The following is a 19,613-nucleotide window of genomic DNA, read 5'->3' on the forward strand; positions in this document are numbered from 1 at the left end:
AGTCATCTCTCCAGCCCCAGAAGAAAAACAAACACAAAAACCCAAAAAACAGAAACCCCCAAAACCCAAAAACCACAGAGGCCAGCAAGATGGCTCAAAGGGTAACAGCTCTTGCCATTCAAGCCTGAAAAACTGAGTTTGATCCCTGGAACTCACATAGCAGTAGAAGGGCAGAGAGCCATCTCTAGAGTTGTCCTCTGATCTCTTATATATGTGCTGTGGCACCCAATGCCAAAAAAATAATTACACACATTATACATTATACACATACGCTCTCAAGAAATGAAGGAAGGAAGGAGAGAGGAGAGAGAGAGAGACTGGGTAATGGTGGTGCACGTCATTAATCCTAGTATTCAAGAAGCAGAGACAGGCTGATCTCTATGAGTTGGAGGCCAGCCTGGTCTACAGAGCAAGTTCCAGGACAGCCAGGGCTATATAAAGAAACCCTGGTGTAGGGGAAGGAGAAGAAAACAAAAACAAGGAAGCTATTTGTAAGAACTCTAAAGCAGAATGAGTGGGGGAAAAAATGACATGTACTTCAAAATCGACTTAAAAATATTACATTTAGCTAGGTGTGGTAGTGCACACCTTTAATCACAGTATTCAGAGATGGAGGCTGGCAGATCTCTGTGACTCTGAGGCTAGCCTGATCCACATAGTAAGTTCCACACCAGCCCTGGATATCAGACCCTGCCTCAAAAAGTAAGTAAGTAAATAAATAAATAAATAAATACACACATACATACATACATTTAGAGTATATATAGAGAGGCGGCTCACTAGTTAGGAGAACTTAATACATTTCCAGAGAACCAGTTTGATTCTCAGAACCAAAATGGAAGTTCAAATCATGTGTCACTCTAATCCTAGAGAATTAGATGCCCTCTTCAGCCCTCCCCAGGCACCAGGCATGTACATGGTGTTCAGATATTCATGTAGGAAAAACACTCAATACACATAAAAATGATTTAAAAATTATTTTAAGCATAATAAAGTAAATATATACAACATATAACAAAGATAAACAGCCTTTACACAGAGATTCTTAGAATTGATTATAGAAATGTAGAAACCCTCCTCTAAAATGAAAACTGGGCAAAAAAGACGAGTAAGTAATCACTAAGAAAGCCAAATAGAGGGCTGAAGAGATGGCTCAGAGGTTAAGAGCACTGGTTGCAGTTTCAGAGGCTCGGAGTTCAATTCCCAGCAACCATAGGGTAGCTCACAACCATCTACAATGAGATCTGGTGACCTCTTCTGACGTGCAGACACACATTAAGGCAGAACACTAAGTACATAATAAATAACTAAATCTTAAAAAAATAAAGTAAAATAAACCTAGCAGGGTGTGGGATCATGATGGAGGAGGGTCATGTGTCTATTGGTTAATAAAGAAACTGCCTTGGCCCTTTTGATAGGACGGCAGCTTAGATAGGCGAAGTAGACAGAACAGAATGCTGGGAGAAAGAAGCCGAGTCAGGGAGTCGCCATGATTCTCCTCTCCGAGGCAGAGGCAGGTTAAGAATCTCCCTGGTAAACCACGAGCTCATGGTGCTACACAGGTTATTAGAAATGGGGTAATCAAGATGTGAGAATTAGCCAATAAGAGGCTAAAACTAATGGGCCAAGCATTGTTTAAAAGAATACAGTTTCCATGTAATTATTTCGGGACATAAGCTAGCCAGGCGGCCGGGAGCTGGGGCAGCAGGGAAGCAGCCCATTGCTCCTAACACTGCAGGATCACATGCCTTTAAGGCCAGTATAGGCAGAGGCGGGCAGATCTCTGTGAATTTGAGGCCAGCCTGGTATACAAAGTGAGTTCCAGGACAGCCAGGGCTGTTACAAAGAAACTGTCTTGAAAAAACAAAGAAAATAAAAAGAAAAACTAAACTTAAATAATGTTATTAGGGTGGGATTGTTCTCTTGTCAGAATATACGGATTCAAATGAATGCTGTCACTCAGTTTTAACGCAGGAAGAGAAAATGGCTTTCAACAGACTACAGGAGCGAGGGTAGGGTCTGAGTGGTACCTTCCCAGTTGATCAGTTGACTAAAGGCAGAAAGCTTTCAAATCATTCATTTGTTGGTAACAGTCCACATACACACACACACACACACACACACACACACACACACCCCTCCCTACCTTGGTACTGCTTAGCCTCCAAAATGCTGGCCTGTCAGGCATGTGTTAGCATGTTCATTTAAAACATTTCCTCTCTTGCTCTGTGTGTTATGTGTATATGCACTTTTTTAGAAATTAAATTCAGTTATATTTCACTCTGAACCAGAGCCTAGTTCATGCTAGACAAGCACTCTGCCTCTGGGATATTCCTCAGCCCAGAACTACCAACTCCTGACTCAGTGACACTGAGGAGATGGCACACAAGCATGAGAACCCAAGTTCAGATCCCCAGCACTCACGAGAATCAGGTATGGTAGCAGGTTTCTGTAACTCAGGTGTTGGAAAGTGTAAACAGGCAGATCCTGGGCTCACTAACCAGCCAGTCTAGCCAATCACTGCCTTCCAGACTCAGAGACTTTCTTTCCAAAAAGTAAGGTGGAGAACAACAGAGAAAGACACCCGGCATTGACCTTTGGCCTCCACATAAGCATAGGCAAGCACATGTACACATATGCATTTGCTTCTCTCTCTCTCTCTCTCTCTCTCTCTCTCTCTCTCTCACACACACACACACACACACACACACACACACAGGATTAGGTGTATATATTCATAAAAGAGGCAGAAACAGACAGATCTCTGTGAGTGTGAGGCTAGCCTAGCTATATAGTGAGACCTGGTCGCAAAGAAAAAAGTTCAATAGTGACAGTGCATATAACCAACGTTAGCAAAGGCAACTGTGCTTCACAGAGTATGAGACCAGGTCTGTGCGACAAACACCTGCAGGGCCCTCTCGCATAGCCATTTCTCTGACAGAGATCTAATTCTGTAACCTCTAAAAAAGCGTGCAAATGAAAGGGTGTCCGTATGGGATATGGAATATGAGATGCACAATGACATACCAGATTATCTGCTGAGGACAGTGACTGCCTGTCGTCGGCTATGCCATTGGTCTGTGAGTTTTCATCAACTCCTGGGTGAACAGCGTATTCCTGGCATTCTAGGGTACCCAGGACTCGGTCAGGCTCCATCAGACCATGCTTTTCTGCTGCTTCTTAAGACATAAGTACAAAGTCATTGCCCGGTGAGTGTACCCCAAAAGGCTGCATGAACCAGACAGCATTTGCTCGCTGACTCAGTGCTGCATGCCCCCTCTCCCTAATCCCTACAACACAGTGCTGCTTAGGCTTCCTGCCTGACTCTTACCCACAACCTCACGGCCAGGGCCACAGCAGTGCCTAACTCCCCACAGGGTTCACTCACAGCACCTGCAGAGCTGTGAGCTACAGCAGTTCTGCCCACCCATCCACTTCTGAAAAAGACAGGAAGTAGCAAAACATGAAAACCAAGATTTTATTTAAAGGGTTAAAGTTAGTAACACAAGAATTAAGACACAGTTTAAAAAAAAAACAAACAAAAAAAACTTAGTCACAAGGAAAACAGACCTGAGCTTCCTGGAAATCATGTAAAAAACAGAAATCACATAAATGTTATCATTCAACTAAAGAAAACATATCTAATCCTAAGCAAAACAATGACTGTGGGAAGAATCTATTACATAGCTCTTCATATATGCACATGACACCGAAGAACTCAAGCAGTCTTCAAAATGTTTTTTGTTTTTCGAAGACAGGGTTTCTCTGTGTAACAGTCCTGGCTGTCCTGGAACTCACTCTGTACACCAAGCTGGCCTCGAACTCAGAGATCCACCCGCCTCTGCCTCCTGAGTGCTGGAATTAAAGGTGTGCGCCACCACACCCAGCTTTAAAATGTTTTTCTAAATAGAAAATATCTTAAAATTATATCTATTTATTGTGTGTGGGGGCCAGAAGACAACTTGTGGGAGTAGCGTGCTCCTTCCACCATGAGGGTCTCAGGGACTGAATGCAAGTCCTCAGGATTGGTGGCAGATACACCTTTCCCTGCCAAGTGATCTCAATGGCCAGAAATAGTTTTATAAAACATATATTTACTGGACATGTAATTGACCCAGTGCTACTGTACAATAGGCTGAGGTGTGACACGGTTGACACGGACTGTGTGGTGGATAGCAGGAGCTACTGTGGCTCTTTAAGGGCTAAGTAAGTTCTGGGCTCTCTGGAAGAGCTTGGCTACACCCTAGTAAACAAACAGAAGGTTCAGAGATGCGGCTTTCAAACTATGACCTGAGGCTGGGATGTAACTCAGTGGCAGTGTGGCATGTGTAAGGCCCTGGACTTAAGTCCAGCTTGGAACTCACTATGGGTTCTCCTGCCTCTGTCTCCCAAGTGTGGAGTATAGGCATGGGCCACAACACTCATACAGAATTGAATGTAGGAGGTGGAGAGATGGTTCAATGGTTAGGAGCACTGGCTGCCTTTCCAGAGGACCCGGATTCAAACACTCCCAGCAGCCACATGGTAGCTCACAACTGTCTGTAACTCAGTTTGGATCAGGAATCTAACACCGTCACACCAATGTGCTTAAAATTAAATAAATTTTAAAAAAAGAATTGAATGTAAACCATGTCCCAGTCTGAACACATACACATAAAAATCCTGCAACACTGTATGAAAAGAATGAACATTTCCATGCCTCGTGTATCCAACTACACAATTGTTTGTGTTCTATTCTCTCTCTCATTTAAAAAAAACTTTTGATTGCAAACTGCTACCATTTTTTTTAAGATTTCTTGTCCAGGGGGCTGGAGAGATGGCTCAGTGGTTAAGAGCATTGCCTGCTCTTCCAAAGGTCCTGAGTTCAATTCCCAGCAACCACATGGTGGCTCACAACCATCTGTAATGACGTCTGGTGCCCTCTTCTGTCCTGTAGACATACACACAGACAGAATATTGTATACATAATAAATAAAAAAAAATATTTAAAAAAAAAAAGATTTCTTGTCCAATTAATGGCACTGGGACAGTGTTACACATGCAGTCACTGACTGAGTTTGGAGTAAAGACAAAGGAAACAGCATCAAGGCTAGCTCTATAAGCTGACCAGCACTGAGCGCACCATGAGAGGCAGCACTGGAGGCTCCCAGTGAGCACCACCTTCCTGTGTGCCTAACACCTACTGCTGTGTGGACTGGACACATAATGTCCAGTCTTGACATCTTAGCAGTTCTGCAGCAGAAGACATATGGAGTGGACCCCTGTGTCTCCAGGTAGAGCATCTAATACTCCTTTACCTCAATAGAACAGAACCAATCACTGTGTGTCAAGTGCAGGCTGGGAGGCAACAGTAACCCAGTTTCCAAGAACTCCAAGAGTTCACTGAGGAGAACCAGATGCTGCCTGAGGGGCTCCACACACAAAGAGGCATGAGTAAAGGCAGGGCTGTCCACTCACCTTTCACAGCAGATGTGACCACATCCTCTAAGATGTCCTTTACCACCTCCTGGGCTCCATCGTCAGTGCCTACATACACCCCAAACACGAACACAGACAGGGTGTTTCCAGGGAAAGAAAGGAAGGAGGAGATTATGGCGATGGTCTTCTAGAGTCCTGCTCTAAAGCACTGAGGTACAAATGTGTTCCCTCCACTGCCATCTGCCAGCAGAGAGGACCCCCTCAGATGCAGAATCCAAAGTAAGGATCTGCTTGGATTTCAAGACTCACTCTCCAGAGCACTGAAACCCTGTCCTGTCCTCTGCTCCTTCCTATGACCCAGCTGCTCAGCCCAGCCAGTCCCAGCCCCAGTGAGAACCAGAGTTGATTGGGTTTCTCTGTGCCTGCATGAAGCTCCTGACCAAGGAGAGGAGCTTTGGTGAGTGCCATGTTGGACTCCCTGAGTCAAGCCTAGAACTCAGCATGAGCTCCTAACCTGACACTTGAGGACTGGCTGCATTTCAGATGAGATTACTCGGCCAAACGGCAAATGTTTAACTGGAAAGGGTCCAACATCTCTAACTATTAATTGCTTATTTTTTTAGAAAATTAGTCCCAGAGAGGTGTTTATGGAGTGAACAGAATGAACAAGCTCTGACTAGAATATGGAAATGACATCACTGGTTAGAAAACACCGTATTGCCTCTGCCTCCCGAGTGCTGGGATTAAAGGTGTGTGTCATTAAATTTAAAAAAAAAAAAAAGAAAACACCGTATTAAGCAAAGGCATCATCTTGAATGAGCAACAACAAAGAGCGTCAGAGTGCTTGCCTCAGAGAGGACTCTCAGTTCACCACCACTTCTGCCAGACCTGAGCTTGGTCTTTGCGTTTCTGGGGAACAGTGCTAACCTAAGCATGCTCATCTTCAACTGTCACTGAACACCCATAATCAAATCCACTCACATGGAGCAAAGAGCCTGAATGGAAACTAAGAAATGACCCAGTCACAACCAAAATCTTCTAAATTCATTTATCTATCTCAAAACCATGATTTAGACTGGATTACAGTTACCCAAGCCTCTGGTTGAGTTTTCACACCATCCTTCATGACTTTTGCCCCATTTATGCTCCGCTTACATCATCACAATGCAATGACATTCAATTTACCTTAAACAGCGAACAAATATCAACGCAGCAGGTGCTAATTATACCATAGCAATACATGCTAAAGTGTGTTGCTTTAAAATACAAATTGCTCACTTACCGCCCATAAATCATCTACATTATGATCTGTAAATATTAAGGCTAGATATTCCAGAACTGGCTTTTCCACCTTCTGGTACGGGGGACTGAACCAGGGCCTCACATATTGGACAAATGCTTTACCATGAGCTCCACTCTAGCCCATGACTAGGCATTTCTTTTTGTTCATTCTTTCTTTCTCTCTTTCTTTTGTTTGCTTTTCAAAACAGGATTTCTCTGTATAGCTTTGGAGTATGTCCTGGAACTTGCTCCATAGACCAGGCTGACCTCAAACTCATAGAAATCCACCTGTCTCTGCCTCCCGAGTGCTGGGATTAAAGGTGTGCAGCACCACTGTCCAGTGACTAGGTATTTCTAGGTTCCTGTTTAGTTCCAACACACTGATGCTAGGACTTCATTAATTATGTTGATCATTTCTAAGCTGTATTATCTGCTGCACAGCACCTTGTTCACAGTCAATGTCCAAGAGACATGTAGTCATTTTATCAGAGGCGTGGGTGGCTCAGTGTAACCAGAGGCTATAAAGTGATAGCTGACAGAAGCAGGCTTGCAGGTGTGTGTCATTTCCTTGCCAATTGCTCATAAAACCTTTGAATCGGTGACAAATAATTGTTAACTGAAAGACTGTTCAATAAGTAACACATCTGGCATCTATTAAAAAACCTGATGCCAAAGCTGGGTGGGTGGTGGTGGCACCTGCCTATAATCCCAGCACTCAGGAGGCAGAGGCAGGTGGTTCTCTGTTAGTTTGATGCCAGCTTGGTTTATATATTGAGTTCCAAACAGCCAGGGCTACATAGTGAGACCTAGTCTCAGGAGAAAAAGAGAGAAAAAGACCCTGTCTCAAAACAAACAACAGTAAAAACATCTCTGAAGTCAGGCCTGGGGGGGGGGGACAGAGCGGGGGGAGTGTTAAGGCTGCAGCACTAACTACAGGGACGTTTAAAGCAGAAAGATCACAAATTAAAGAACCCCTTTAATTCCAGCACCTGTGTGGGGGTGGGGTAAAAGCAGACGGAGCTCTGTAGGTTCCAGGTCAGCCTGGTCTACTACACAGTAGGTGCCAGGGCAGCCAGAGCTAAAAAGTAATACTCTGCCCAAAAAAGGAGGAAAAGGAAGAGGTAGAGGAGGCGGCAGTGGTAGTAGAAAGAGAAGAGAAGTAGAAGAAAACAGTTCTTTTAATAAAAGACTAGAGAGAACTGTTTCGCACAAAAGTAGGTTCAATAGGGGCCTAAGGTGAAGGCTCTGGAGATGGTGTGCTTGGCCTGCTTCCCAGTGTGGGGATTTAAGTCCCTCAAGCTCCCAAGCTTCTACCCTTCACCTGTACACTCTGAGTGAGTGTGCTGGGAGAAGGCACTCATGCCCCTCCTAAGGAGGACTGCTCATTCCTGTCACTTCTCTGGCCCCAGAAACTAAATCCATAATGAAAATTTCCAATTAACCAAAAAGAAAGCACTTTCAATTCACTAAAGCCTTCTCATTTCCAAAAAGAACAGTAAAAGTTCCACATCGATATTGCAGACTTTCCATTTAGACGGCAGCAGGGTCACCCTTTGGCTCTGTATCCAAGGGCTCCACACCCACTGTCAGTGACATGCAGACAGGGAATAGTCGGGGAAAGCACATCTGTACTAACAGGCAGAGGTACCACCACCATCATCACTGGCAAAACAATACGGTTCGCCATCTGCACAGCACTGACTTGGACAGCATAGCCTGATTCACTATGAGGAGAATGAAGCTAACATACAGAAGAATGCCACATAATGACAGACATCAAGAAGGCCAACACCAGAAGACCAGACTTCATCCTTGACCTTGGTCCAGGACTGTGAGTCAAAATAAAACTTTTTTCTTTATAATTTAAAAAAGAAGCTGGGTGGTGGCGGTGGCATCATCAGTCATGTGACTGAAGCAGAGATGACATCAGCTGAAAAGACATATCAGATACACTATGTAGAGCAAAGGCCGTGAGTGAAGAATTAGAACCATCCCGGAACACAAGCTTTTGAAAGCCAAAACGGCTTTTGAATCTAGTTCAGACTACTGGCTCGAGAAGAGATGCAGATATTCCTAGGTCATCACCATTTTTTACTTAATAAATCATTTACTATCTGATTATAACCATATCTTGGCATATTATTTTGTTTAAAAATGGAAACAAAGGGCTAGTAAGATGACCTCCTGCCAAGCCTGACTCCCACAAGTAGGAGTCTAACCTCTATAGGTGCTCTGTGGCACATGCATAGCCATGCTCATACACAGTGCACACAAACACACAAACCAAACAAAAAAAATTAAAGCAAACAAAAAAAATCAAGTGAATTTTGTTTGATGACTAGAAGACAACAAAGCTGTCTCCATGCCATCAACCTACCTGCCCATCTGGTGTCCTAGCTCCTCACAGGGGCTATGCATGGCACCAGACTGCCAAGTACTAATTAATCACCTAGTTAACTCCCTGTGGAGATGAAGGGCCCCAAACTGCACCTACTGTGCTAAGGCTGACAGGAGCAGCAGCAGGCAGTTCCATTCCAGAACGTCCATCAGGCCTCAATGGCTGTGCCCCATGTAGTCAATAGAAAAGGGGAGGCCAAGAAAAAGCCCAGAATAGACAAGCTGCACCCAGGGGTTTCCTTAACTGCTAGCCCACACTTCCTGGTGTGCCCCACAACCCCAGGAGGATGCCCACTCACCCCTGGAAGGCTCAGTGGAACCAGAGAATGATGAACCTCTTTCTTGGTTAGCCTCTCCATTTTCTGAGCTTACTTTTCCTAGGCCATTCCTGGCATGATCACTGTTGGGCAATTCTGTTTTTTCAGGAGTCGTTGGTTTGCTCTGGGCCTGGCTCTGTTTCAATCGGCTGAATTTGGGAGATCCTGCTGTGGCCTGGATCACAGGGGACTGAGGTTTAGACTGGATTGGTTTTTCCAATTCTCTGGCTTCCTGTAACTAAAGCACAACAGAGAAGGATTCCATCTAAATGGTTCTGGCATCATAGTAAGAAACAAAATTACGACAGCCTATTGTTTCAAAACTTTCAACAAGCTAATCAAACTTCTGTGCTGTTTTCCTGGGCACTGGGGTTAAAGCTAGGGCCCTGTATATAATAGGGAAGGGCTCCACCACTCAGCTATATCTCCAGTTCAGCAGACTTAGAATGTGAGGACCAAACTATAAAAATCCATGCTCGAGCTGTCCCCTGGTTTTAAAATCTAAGTCTCAGGAAGGGATAAACTTCCAGAGCCAGTGGCTCTGCACATGCATGAGTTGATATCAGCAGGATACTTGGCTAGCCCAGCTGTCACTCACCACTTGGTTTTCCATGCGGGTAAAGATGACATTCAGCATTTGGGTAAGTGTGGCCTTGGCGGTGGTTTGATTGATGAGGTTTTTGCTGGCCAGATAGATATTGTAGCATGTCCTCACTGTTTGCAGGATAGTGCCCTCATGAATTTCAATGTGTGGGGACGTCACAGCAGTCAGAAGAGCCTGAGACAGCAGAAATGGTCACCTTCTAGAATGCCCATATTCCCCCTGGTCAAACCTTTCTAGAATAGTTGAGGTGTCCTGAAACTTGTTATATACAGGCTGGCCTCAAACTTTCAGCTACCCTCCTGCCTCTGTTCCCCAAGTGCTAAGATCACATATTTGTACCAACATATTCAGCCTGATTTCTCTCAGTTCTCAGGGGGTCCTTCAAAATCATCTGGATGATTAATACCCAGAGCCAGTTTCCTATTGTTCGGAGTTTGAAAAGCAACTGCTAATTCCCTAAAATTAAGTAATCGTTTGAAGTAATTAAGCTGTGATGAAACAGGTGTTCTAGTGACTAGTTTTAAAAAAAAAAAACTAAGTGCTTGGCAATGGTGGCTCACACCTTTAATGTGAGTGAGCACTCAGGAGGCAGAGGTAAGAGAATCTCTTAGTTTGAGGCCAGCCTGGTCTACAGAGTGAGTTCCAGGATGGCCAGGGTTACACATATAAACCCTGTCTTGAAAAATTAAAGTTAAAAAAAAAAACAACCCAAAAACCTGAAAATTCTAAATGCTAATATTGGTTTAAAAAAAAAACTAAAATGAAAACTAGACTGTTCCCTCACAAAACACACTCCCTGACTTCATCCACAGGAATCATGAGTACCAATGTACCGAGGCTCCCAGTTTCCTATTGGGTTCAAAAAGATTTAAGACAAGTTCACTACCATACAGCTGAGATACTCAGGACCTAAGATCTGGAAGGAGGCCTTTATCCATCCCTCTCATTCCCTGAAACACTGGTGGTACCAGTTCATGCCAAGCCCTTCCTGACAGTAACCATGGAACAGGGAAGAAGAGCTGGGAAGAAGACAGGAGCGGGTTCTGGCGTTAAGAATACCAATGAAGACTTACAGAGCAATGGTTGGCTAGAACCCAGAATCTCCAGAGAATCTCAAGCAACTAAGTTCACAGGTGATTAGAGCATTGTGGGTGGGACTGTTTACTAGGGACATACCTGGTTCTACTCCTCTGTGCTTATGGCATGCTCGTAAGTCATGATGCTAACAGGAGCTCTATGTAACTCTTCAAATCTTCTGTTCCAGCTCAACATCACCCAACCAACACATGGTAAATTAAAACCCCACATTCCCAAACCCAGACCCTGCAAACAGAAATACCTTAATTATTTGTAGCTGAACCCCTTCATCCGTCTGAGGGCCCTGAAAACAATTGCAAATGGTTTCAACAATCCTGTCGATCAGCCGCTTCCCAGGAGCTCCACTGTCAGGGGCGTTGCCAGTGATGTGCCCATATGCGATGAGTTTCTACACAAAGAAAAAACAAAGGTTACAAGTTTCTGCCTGGCTAAACAAGACAGGAGGGATGATGGTTCATATGGCAGCAGATGCTCCCGGGAGCCAGTCAAGCACAGCTGTTCTGAGTGGAACTTCTAGCTATCTGCCAGGGGATGAGCTGCCTTTCAGAGGCTACCTGCCTAAAGCACCTTATACTCGACCTGGACCATGGCAAGAGAGAGATCCATGAGACAAAAGTCAGGGTGAGCTCTACACCTGGCTGAGATTCAGACTCATGCAGAGGAGCCTGTAAAATCGCAGTCTCTTGGACCTTGACCCAGACCTACTGAACTGAAGTTATGGAGCAGAAGCTCAGAATCTGTTCTTTTCTCAGCTGTCTAGGTCATTCTAGAGGTCAGCCACCATAAGGCCCAGGCTTCTAAGGCACATTGTGCTTCCAGGAGCTGGTAAGGATGTGAATGTACTGCTGTTCCAGATGTAGCTGTGCTTCCTGCCTTTGCCTACACAGGTAGACACGTGTTGCTGAGGTTGCCCACAGAGCCCCCCCCACAGTATTAGGACGATGGCCACCCTGCAGAAGCCTGCAATATTTCTGAGTGGCTTTCTTCACTGCTAGCTACAAAGCACCTTCATGCAATAAGCATAAAAAGATTAAGAGTGGCTTGAACCGGGCAGTGCTGGGGAGGCAGAGGCAGGTGGATCTCTGAGTTCAAGGCTAGCCTGGTCTACAAGGATACACAGAGAAATCCTGTATCATAAAGAGAGAGAGAGAGAGAGAGAGAGAGAGAGAGAGAGAGACAGAGACAGAGAGACAGAGAGAGAGACAGAGAGAGACAGAGAGACTTAAAGCAGAAACACAATATACAATGGGATTACAGAAGGAACAGAATGTCTGCCCCCTCTGCTGCTCAAGCCTAATTCTGGCTCCTGGAAGGAAGTGAGTAGAATGGAAGACAAGCAAGAATTGTTCACTCCCACCATGACCTGCTGCGCTGGGCAGGCTCCTGATAGGGTAGAGCTGGCTTCAGGTGGACAAGTGCTTTTCCCTCTTGACACTAGGGTTCAAGTTGTCAGAGCACTAGGATATGAGCGGATGAGTCACAACTCCCAAAATAACAAGGTTGGAAAAGAGAGTCCCTGGACCAGAAAGTAGCTTGCTGCTTCAGAATCACACCTGGGTTCCATGCTGAGCACCAAAACAAGAGAAAACAGGCTTTCAATTGAACATGGTTACACAGGCTTGTAATCCAAGCACTTGGGAAGTTGAGGCAGAAAGATTATGAATTTGACGCCAGCCTAGGCTACATAGCAAGCAAGAGCTTGTATCAAAACCAAAAACAGGGCCAGGTATGATGGTCACACATTTTGAATTCCAGCACCTGAAAGGCAGAGGCAGGCAGATCTCTGGACTACGTAGTAAGCTCCATGCTAACCAGGAATAGATAATGAGATCCTATCTCAAAAATAATAATATTAAATAATTAACTTTAATTAAGGGCTGGGGAAACAGTTCAGTTATGAAGTGCTTGCTTGCCACATAAGCATGAAGACCTAAATTTGATCCCCAGCAAAAAGCCAAGTGTAGTGGTTGACATGGCCTTGTAATTCCAGTGTCAGGAGGTGGAGACAGGCAGATCCCAGAGGCTTGCTGGCCTGACAGCCTATCCTTATTACTGAGTCCCAGTTGCCACTGAGAGACCCTGTCTCAAAGTAGACAGCTCCTAAAGAACAACTCAAGGATCATCTCCTGCCTCAACATGTACCCACAAACATGTGCACAACCCACCACGAACACACATAAAGCCAACCAACAAAAAGAGCTAAAACACAACATCTGTGATATAAATAGGACAATCTAGGCCAATGATTTCCTATGGGCTTCACTGGGATTTAAAGAAAACAACATTCTACTTTTTATCTTTTTTCTTTTGAAACAGAGACTTATCTACACCAATCCTGAACTTTTAATCCTTCAGTCTCTATATCCTGAGTGCTGGGATTACAGGTTTGCATCACCATGTCCATTCTATTGTGCTGGAGAGTGAATCCAGAATCGCATGCAAGTTAGATAAGTACTCTACTAGCTGAGTCATAACCCTAGCACTAATTTTGTATCTAATTTTTAAAAAAAATATTTATTGGCCAGGCAGTGGTGTCATATGCCTTTAATCCCAGCACACAGGAGGCAGAGACAGGCAGATCGCTGTGAGTTCAAGACCAATCTGGTATATACAGTGAGTTTCAGGACAGTCAGGACTGAACAAAAACATCCTGTCTTGAAAAAAAAATTATTTATTATTATTTTTTATGTGTGGGGTTTTTTTTTTTGGCCTACACATATGTCTGTGCACCATGTACATGCCTGGTACCTGTGGAGAAGAGGGCATCAGATTCCCTGGGACTGGAGTTACAGATGGTTTTAGCCACCATATAGGTGTTGGAATTGAACCTGGGGCCTCTGGAAGAGTAGTCAGTGCTCTTAATCACCCAGACATCTCTCTGCTCCACTGCTCTTATTGCTTTTGAGAAAAGGTCTTACTGTGTAGTCCTACCTGGCCTCCATCTCAAAGAACTCCACCTGTCTGCCTCTACACAACTTGCATTTAATTTTTATCTTGACCTTTTAAAAGTTCTATAGCAGGGGCTGGAGAGATGGCTCAGTGGTTAAGAGCATTGCCTGCTCTTCCAAAGGTCCTGAGTTCAATTCCCAGCAACCACATGGTGGCTCACAACCATCTGTAATGAGGTCTGGTGCCCTCTTCTGGCCTGTAGATATACACACAGACAGAATATTGTATACATAATAAGTAAATAAATATTTAAAAAAAAAATACATGGCCATGTTCTCTTAAAAAAAAAGTTCTATAGCAAACAAAATTTAGTAAGTTAAAATTTTAAGTTAAAATATACTAAACTATGTTACAAAAATATTAATATACAAAAAATATTAATATACAACCAGAAAAACATTGGCTTGGTCAAGACAGGCCCTGCCCTGGGGTAGTGTGGGCCACTACGTGCAAAAGGAAAGGAGCACAGGACTCCTAGTATTGTAGAAGCTGCAGCAGAGACGTCTCTAGGCTTCTCCCAGCAGGAAAGAACTATGCCAACTGTGCTTATCACAAAGCAAACCCTAAAGCACCTTTGTCCTTGTCACCTCTCCAAGATAAATGAATGATAAGGCACAGTGCAGGTAACTTCAGCTGGCTTCACTTCTCTCAAAATCAGACTACATCCCTAGATTCTGGCCTTTGGTTTCCAGGACATGAGTTTCCTCAACTGCCAGGAAATTCCAGTCAAGCAGGCTTGACAAGGCAGCAGAGGGTGAGCTCCCTTGCCATTCAGTCTTCCAGGGTGCCCATCCACTTCCTAAAGTCATAAAAGGATAGTGCACTTTACACCTGCATACTAAACAAAGAGACCCCAGTAAACCTACTAAATGCTGAAGAATTCCATTCAAAAGGAGAACCATACACCTTAAGCCTCAAGACTCCCTGTGAGATGAAGGTGTTTGAAATCATGGACACACAGAGTTCCAGGAAGACACTAATGTCATCATTGAAAAGCCAGGTCACAGGGTGACAGCTAAGCAAGGCTGATAGGCGTAGTCCCAGCACTCAGGGGGCAGAGGCAGGTGAGTTTGAGGCCAGCCTGGTCTACAGAGTGAGCTCCAGAACAGCCAGGCCTACAAAAAAAATCCTTTCTTGAAAAACAAACGAACAATCAAAAGAGCAAAGTCAGCCATCTATCCATAGAAGACCAGGAACTGAGCACACAGGTCAGTGGTGGGAGAGCAGCCTCAGATTAGCAAATAAACATGCATCTCTGTGTTGCTATGACTGGAAGCTATGTTCCCCAGATCCATATTTTTTTTTTAAAATGTGCATTAGTGTTTGGCCATGGGTTTCTGGTTCCCTAGAGCTGGAATTTAGAGACAGTTGTGATCTGTCATGTGGGTGCTGGGAATTAAACCTAGGTCCTCTGGAAGAGCAGTCAGTGAGTGCTCTTAACTACTGAGCCATCTCTCCAGTTTCCCAGATCCATATATTTTAGTCCCAGAACCCAGTGACCAGTGTGGGGTCCTCACAATGGCCTCTGTGCTTTATAAGAAAAAACCAGAGGGCTAGCTGGTACTCTAACACACTAGGGCACAGTGAGAATATGGCAGTCTACAAGTTGAGCCAAAGTCCTCACCAAATCAGCCAGGGCCTTCAACTTGGACTGCTCACCCTCTGAAGCTATGAGAGAGCTGGAGTTCTATAGGGCTCAGTTATCATAGCCCAAACTGAGACACACTGTGCTCCAACAAAACTATCCACAGAGCCTGCTTTCAATAAGATCTTAAGTGTGTGTTATAAAGTCCTACATACCCACCAACCCTGTTACTTAGAGGGCAGGCGATCTTGAGCTTGACTAGCCACCTTTTTAGCTAAGCCTCAGATTCCTTGACTCTAAACAAGAATGAAAACGGACACCTCAGAGGGTTTTTGCGAAGCTTAAACAGGTGATGGAAATGAGGTACCTGGGCCAAGGGTGGGTTGAGGCGAGAGAGAGCCCTGTGAAGGGTGTGAGCTATCAATGTCTCAGGACATCGATGTGTTAGCCATCAGGATCAGTTCCCAAACTAAACCTTGTCATGGGGAGAAACAACTAAAATTAAAATATGTCAGATTTCCTTGGGAGACATTCACAGCATCAAATATCTTAGGACAGAAGTAGGACTGAGCCTGCTATTTAAGAATTCTTGGCTCATTAGATGCTTCACATGGGACAATCTGTACAGAATTATCTGGAATGAAAGAAATAGTTTTTCATTTGGAAGAAGAGCTTTTGTGGGGGAAAAACCCTGTCATCAATTCTAAAGTGTATGCATATTAAAGAAAAGAGATTAACTGAGTGAATACTAGATCGAGGATGGCCAAAAACGTGGTATGCCCTGCCACTTTGCAGTTCTTTGCCTTGGCTGACAGAACTATAACATTCTTTCTCAAGAAATGTGGGCATTCATGAGGCTTCACGGCCCTTTTAACACACTCTCTAGACAACCCTAACAGCATCTGTTCACAGCTCCAGGATACAGCCAATACTTCTGCATTGGCAGGACTGCCCACTAAGCTAAGAGGTGGTCAGGAACCTGGGTTAATCTAGAAAAACAAAAATCAAAAAGTACGGCTTAGGAACTAAGGCACCTGAGCTGTCCCATCTCTCTCTCTCTCTCTCTCTCTCTTTTTTAATATTTATTTATTTATTTACTATGTATACAATGTTCTATCTGTATGCCTGCAGGCCAGAAGAGGGCACCAGACCCCATTACAGATGGTTGTGAGCCACCATGTGGTTGCTGGGAATTGAACTCAGGACCTTTGGAGGAGCAGGCGATGCTCTTAACCTCTGAGCCATGTCTCCAGCCCGCTGTCCCATCTCTTATGACATTGTCAGACAGGCTCCCCACTTCTACATTTCGATGTCCTTAGCAGCTGGAGATCATCTGAGGACACCATGGAACTCTAACTGCACTCAATCCTCATTTTCAGCCTGCTGCTTTCAAATACGCTCACTGACTCCTCACTCAACGTATCTGAAAGCCCCCAAATCAGAAGGGTGGGACTTCTGTGGTCACTTGGAGGACAATGACAACCCCGAATCATAGCAGAGGACAAGATGACACTGCTTTCTTTCAGGTATTCACTGTTTTTTCTGTCATGTTTTTACTGCAGGGTTTTCACACGCTTGCTCTTTATGCTCTTGAAAATGCCCCCCTAGCGCGTGAGAAAGCGCTTCCTAGCATTAAGGAGCAAGAAGGCTGGGGCTGCCTTAGAACTGTAGGTGTTAGACTTGGTTCAAGAGTGCTCTCAATGCTTCTGGCTGTGGATTCAACATTAATGAGCCAATGGTACACATTAAGAGGTATCCTTAAATAGATGTACAGAAAATGAAGTTATAGACTTATCAGCTGGCCCAAACTGGAGACCTGGGAAACCCAAGCCTTCATTTCTCAGGGCTGGCTAGCTGATGTTCAAAGAGACTGTAGCTCGGAACTACCACAAATAATCAGGTGTGACTGTACCTGTTTCTACGCATACTGATCCTGCACATCAATGCCATCAACAATGAGGCTGGGAGCACATCATATGCCCGTATATATCAAACACAATCGACCTACAGATAATACACTTCTGGGGAAATGTGTATTGTAACCAAACACAGATCCACCCCTTCCCACCAACACGAGACCTTCACAAAGGAAGATTTGAACGCTTTTGCACCACCACCTCCAAGGGCATCCTCGGTGCCAGAGCAGCATGGCTATGGGTAAGAAGAGCCTGTGGCTCTGAAGGGCCCCTTGCACCAAGTTTACATGTGGTACCTGCAAGCAATCCAGGGATGTGCTGACCACCCGGGGAGACTTGGACTGGCAGGCCAGCTCAAATGGAAGGAAATACTTGTCGGCTTCAATGAAGTTTGCCTTTGGCGGAGCTGCAGCACCAAGCCTGGAAAAGCAGGAAAGGATGGAAAGGAAAAATGAAAAAAAATAAAAATAAAAAAGAAAGGAAAAAAAAGCTCACTTCTCTCCACCTTACTCTATTTTCCCACTCTGCTTGTAAGCACTCAGCTCAAAGTACTCCAAGCTCCATCTTGGGGTTGCTACGAGCTGAATACATGTAACCCAAGAAAGAAAACTCCAGAATGGCATGTGTAGAAAGCAAGAGCTCTGACTCATAACGGACTCACTGGCATCATGGTCTGACACTGCTGCAGCCATGCCAGAGCCAGGTTTCTAAACTATGACTCCCACCATCAAGATAAGGAGCAGGCACCAGTGCAAGTTTCCCCTCGACACACAGGACAAGGCTTCTGCCTCCTTCTCAAGAGAAGGTTAAAGGCATCAACTTGACCTTCTTTAACCTCCCTCCAAGTACACAAGCCCACAAGCCCCGGGCCAGTCACTTGCCCAGACCAGGAGTTCCACCCATGCGAGCACGTGCTAACAGGGGGTGTGCTGTCCCTTTAAATATAAGAGTAAACATGCGTGGATGGGGTTCCCATGGCCGCCACCTGCAGTACTCCCAAAAGGAGGAAGCACTGCTGCTTACCTCTGCTTTTCTATTTCTGCTTTAATTTCATCTGGTGGAAGAAGAAAAAGCATATTAGGAGCATGTAATACTTACAGAAAAGGAAGATTTGCTACAGGCATCTGGAAACCACTGGAAAGAGTACTTATGAGACTATGCAACATTCAAATATGCTATAAAGTGAATCAAGGACTTATCACAGCAGCAACTGCCAGCCCATGGGAGTTACTGTGCTAGGTATGAGTTCACCTAACACCCACAGGACCCTGTAGGTGGGCACTACTGACACCCTGAAGCCATCCTGTGCATGCCTCTACCCACTAGATAACAGCAGCACTTTCGTCTCCTGCGTGTGCTTTGTGATAAGGTCTTTTTATGCAGTCAATGTTAACTTGGAATTCAGAATCCTCCTGCCTCAGCCTATGGAGTGCTACTAGCATGCTCCCTCACAGTCCTGAATACCAAGCAGTCCCTGAGCAAACTCCCTCCAGTGAGAATGAAGATTTCAACGAGGAAACTCAGACATAGTGAGAACAGAGAATTTCCCCCATGTTAAGAACTGGGGGTAACTGTCAGGGTGGTGGTGGCACACGCCTTTAAACCCAGCACTTGGGAGGCAGAAGCAGGGAGATCTCTGTGAGTTCGAGGCCAGCCTGGTCTACAGAGTGAGTTCCAGGACAGTCAAGGCTTACACACACACACACACACACACACACACACAAAACCCTATCTAAAAAAATCCAAAAACAAAACTGGGGGAGTCAGAATTTGAACCCAGGTCATGGCTCTGTGGCCTACAATCTACCTTCTCTGCAAAGCAGGTGTATGGTAAAATAATTAACACAAAACATTTAACCATGAAAAAAAAAACATCTAACTATGCAAAAAACCATACACAGAAGACTGGAAACAGGATAAGAGAGTACTGAAACAAGGCAAATATCGGAAGTTATCTAATGATGGGGGAAGAGTCTTCTGGCTTGTGTTAATTTCATTGGTTAAATAAAGAGACTGCCTTGGCCCTTTAACAGGACATAAAATTAGGT

General features: G+C 44.6%; 1 protein-coding gene across 2 annotated transcripts in view; it reads right to left on the reverse strand.

The window, feature by feature from the left end:
* Positions 1 to 19,613, reverse strand: part of Arfgef2 (ADP ribosylation factor guanine nucleotide exchange factor 2) — an 83,060-nt gene that overhangs the window by 47,793 nt on the left and 15,654 nt on the right. The window contains exons 2-8 of one of the 2 annotated variants that reach the window (XM_041670220.1): positions 18,589 to 18,619; positions 17,862 to 17,985; positions 11,357 to 11,503; positions 10,012 to 10,191; positions 9,396 to 9,651; positions 5,458 to 5,526; positions 3,028 to 3,176 (exon numbers count right to left, since the gene is read on the reverse strand). In XM_041670220.1, coding sequence (XP_041526154.1) covers positions 3,028 to 3,176; positions 5,458 to 5,526; positions 9,396 to 9,651; positions 10,012 to 10,191; positions 11,357 to 11,503; positions 17,862 to 17,985; positions 18,589 to 18,619 — 956 coding nt within the window. Of the gene's footprint in view, positions 1 to 3,027; positions 3,180 to 5,457; positions 5,527 to 9,395; positions 9,652 to 10,011; positions 10,192 to 11,356; positions 11,504 to 17,861; positions 17,986 to 18,588; positions 18,620 to 19,613 lie in introns of both variants that reach the window. The other variant, XM_041670219.1, reaches the window with a different exon arrangement.

This window comes from Microtus oregoni, unplaced genomic scaffold (assembly GCF_018167655.1).
Source record: "Microtus oregoni isolate MIOR12 unplaced genomic scaffold, Mior012 000020F_ref0000438, whole genome shotgun sequence".
Taxonomy (NCBI): domain Eukaryota; kingdom Metazoa; phylum Chordata; class Mammalia; order Rodentia; family Cricetidae; genus Microtus; species Microtus oregoni.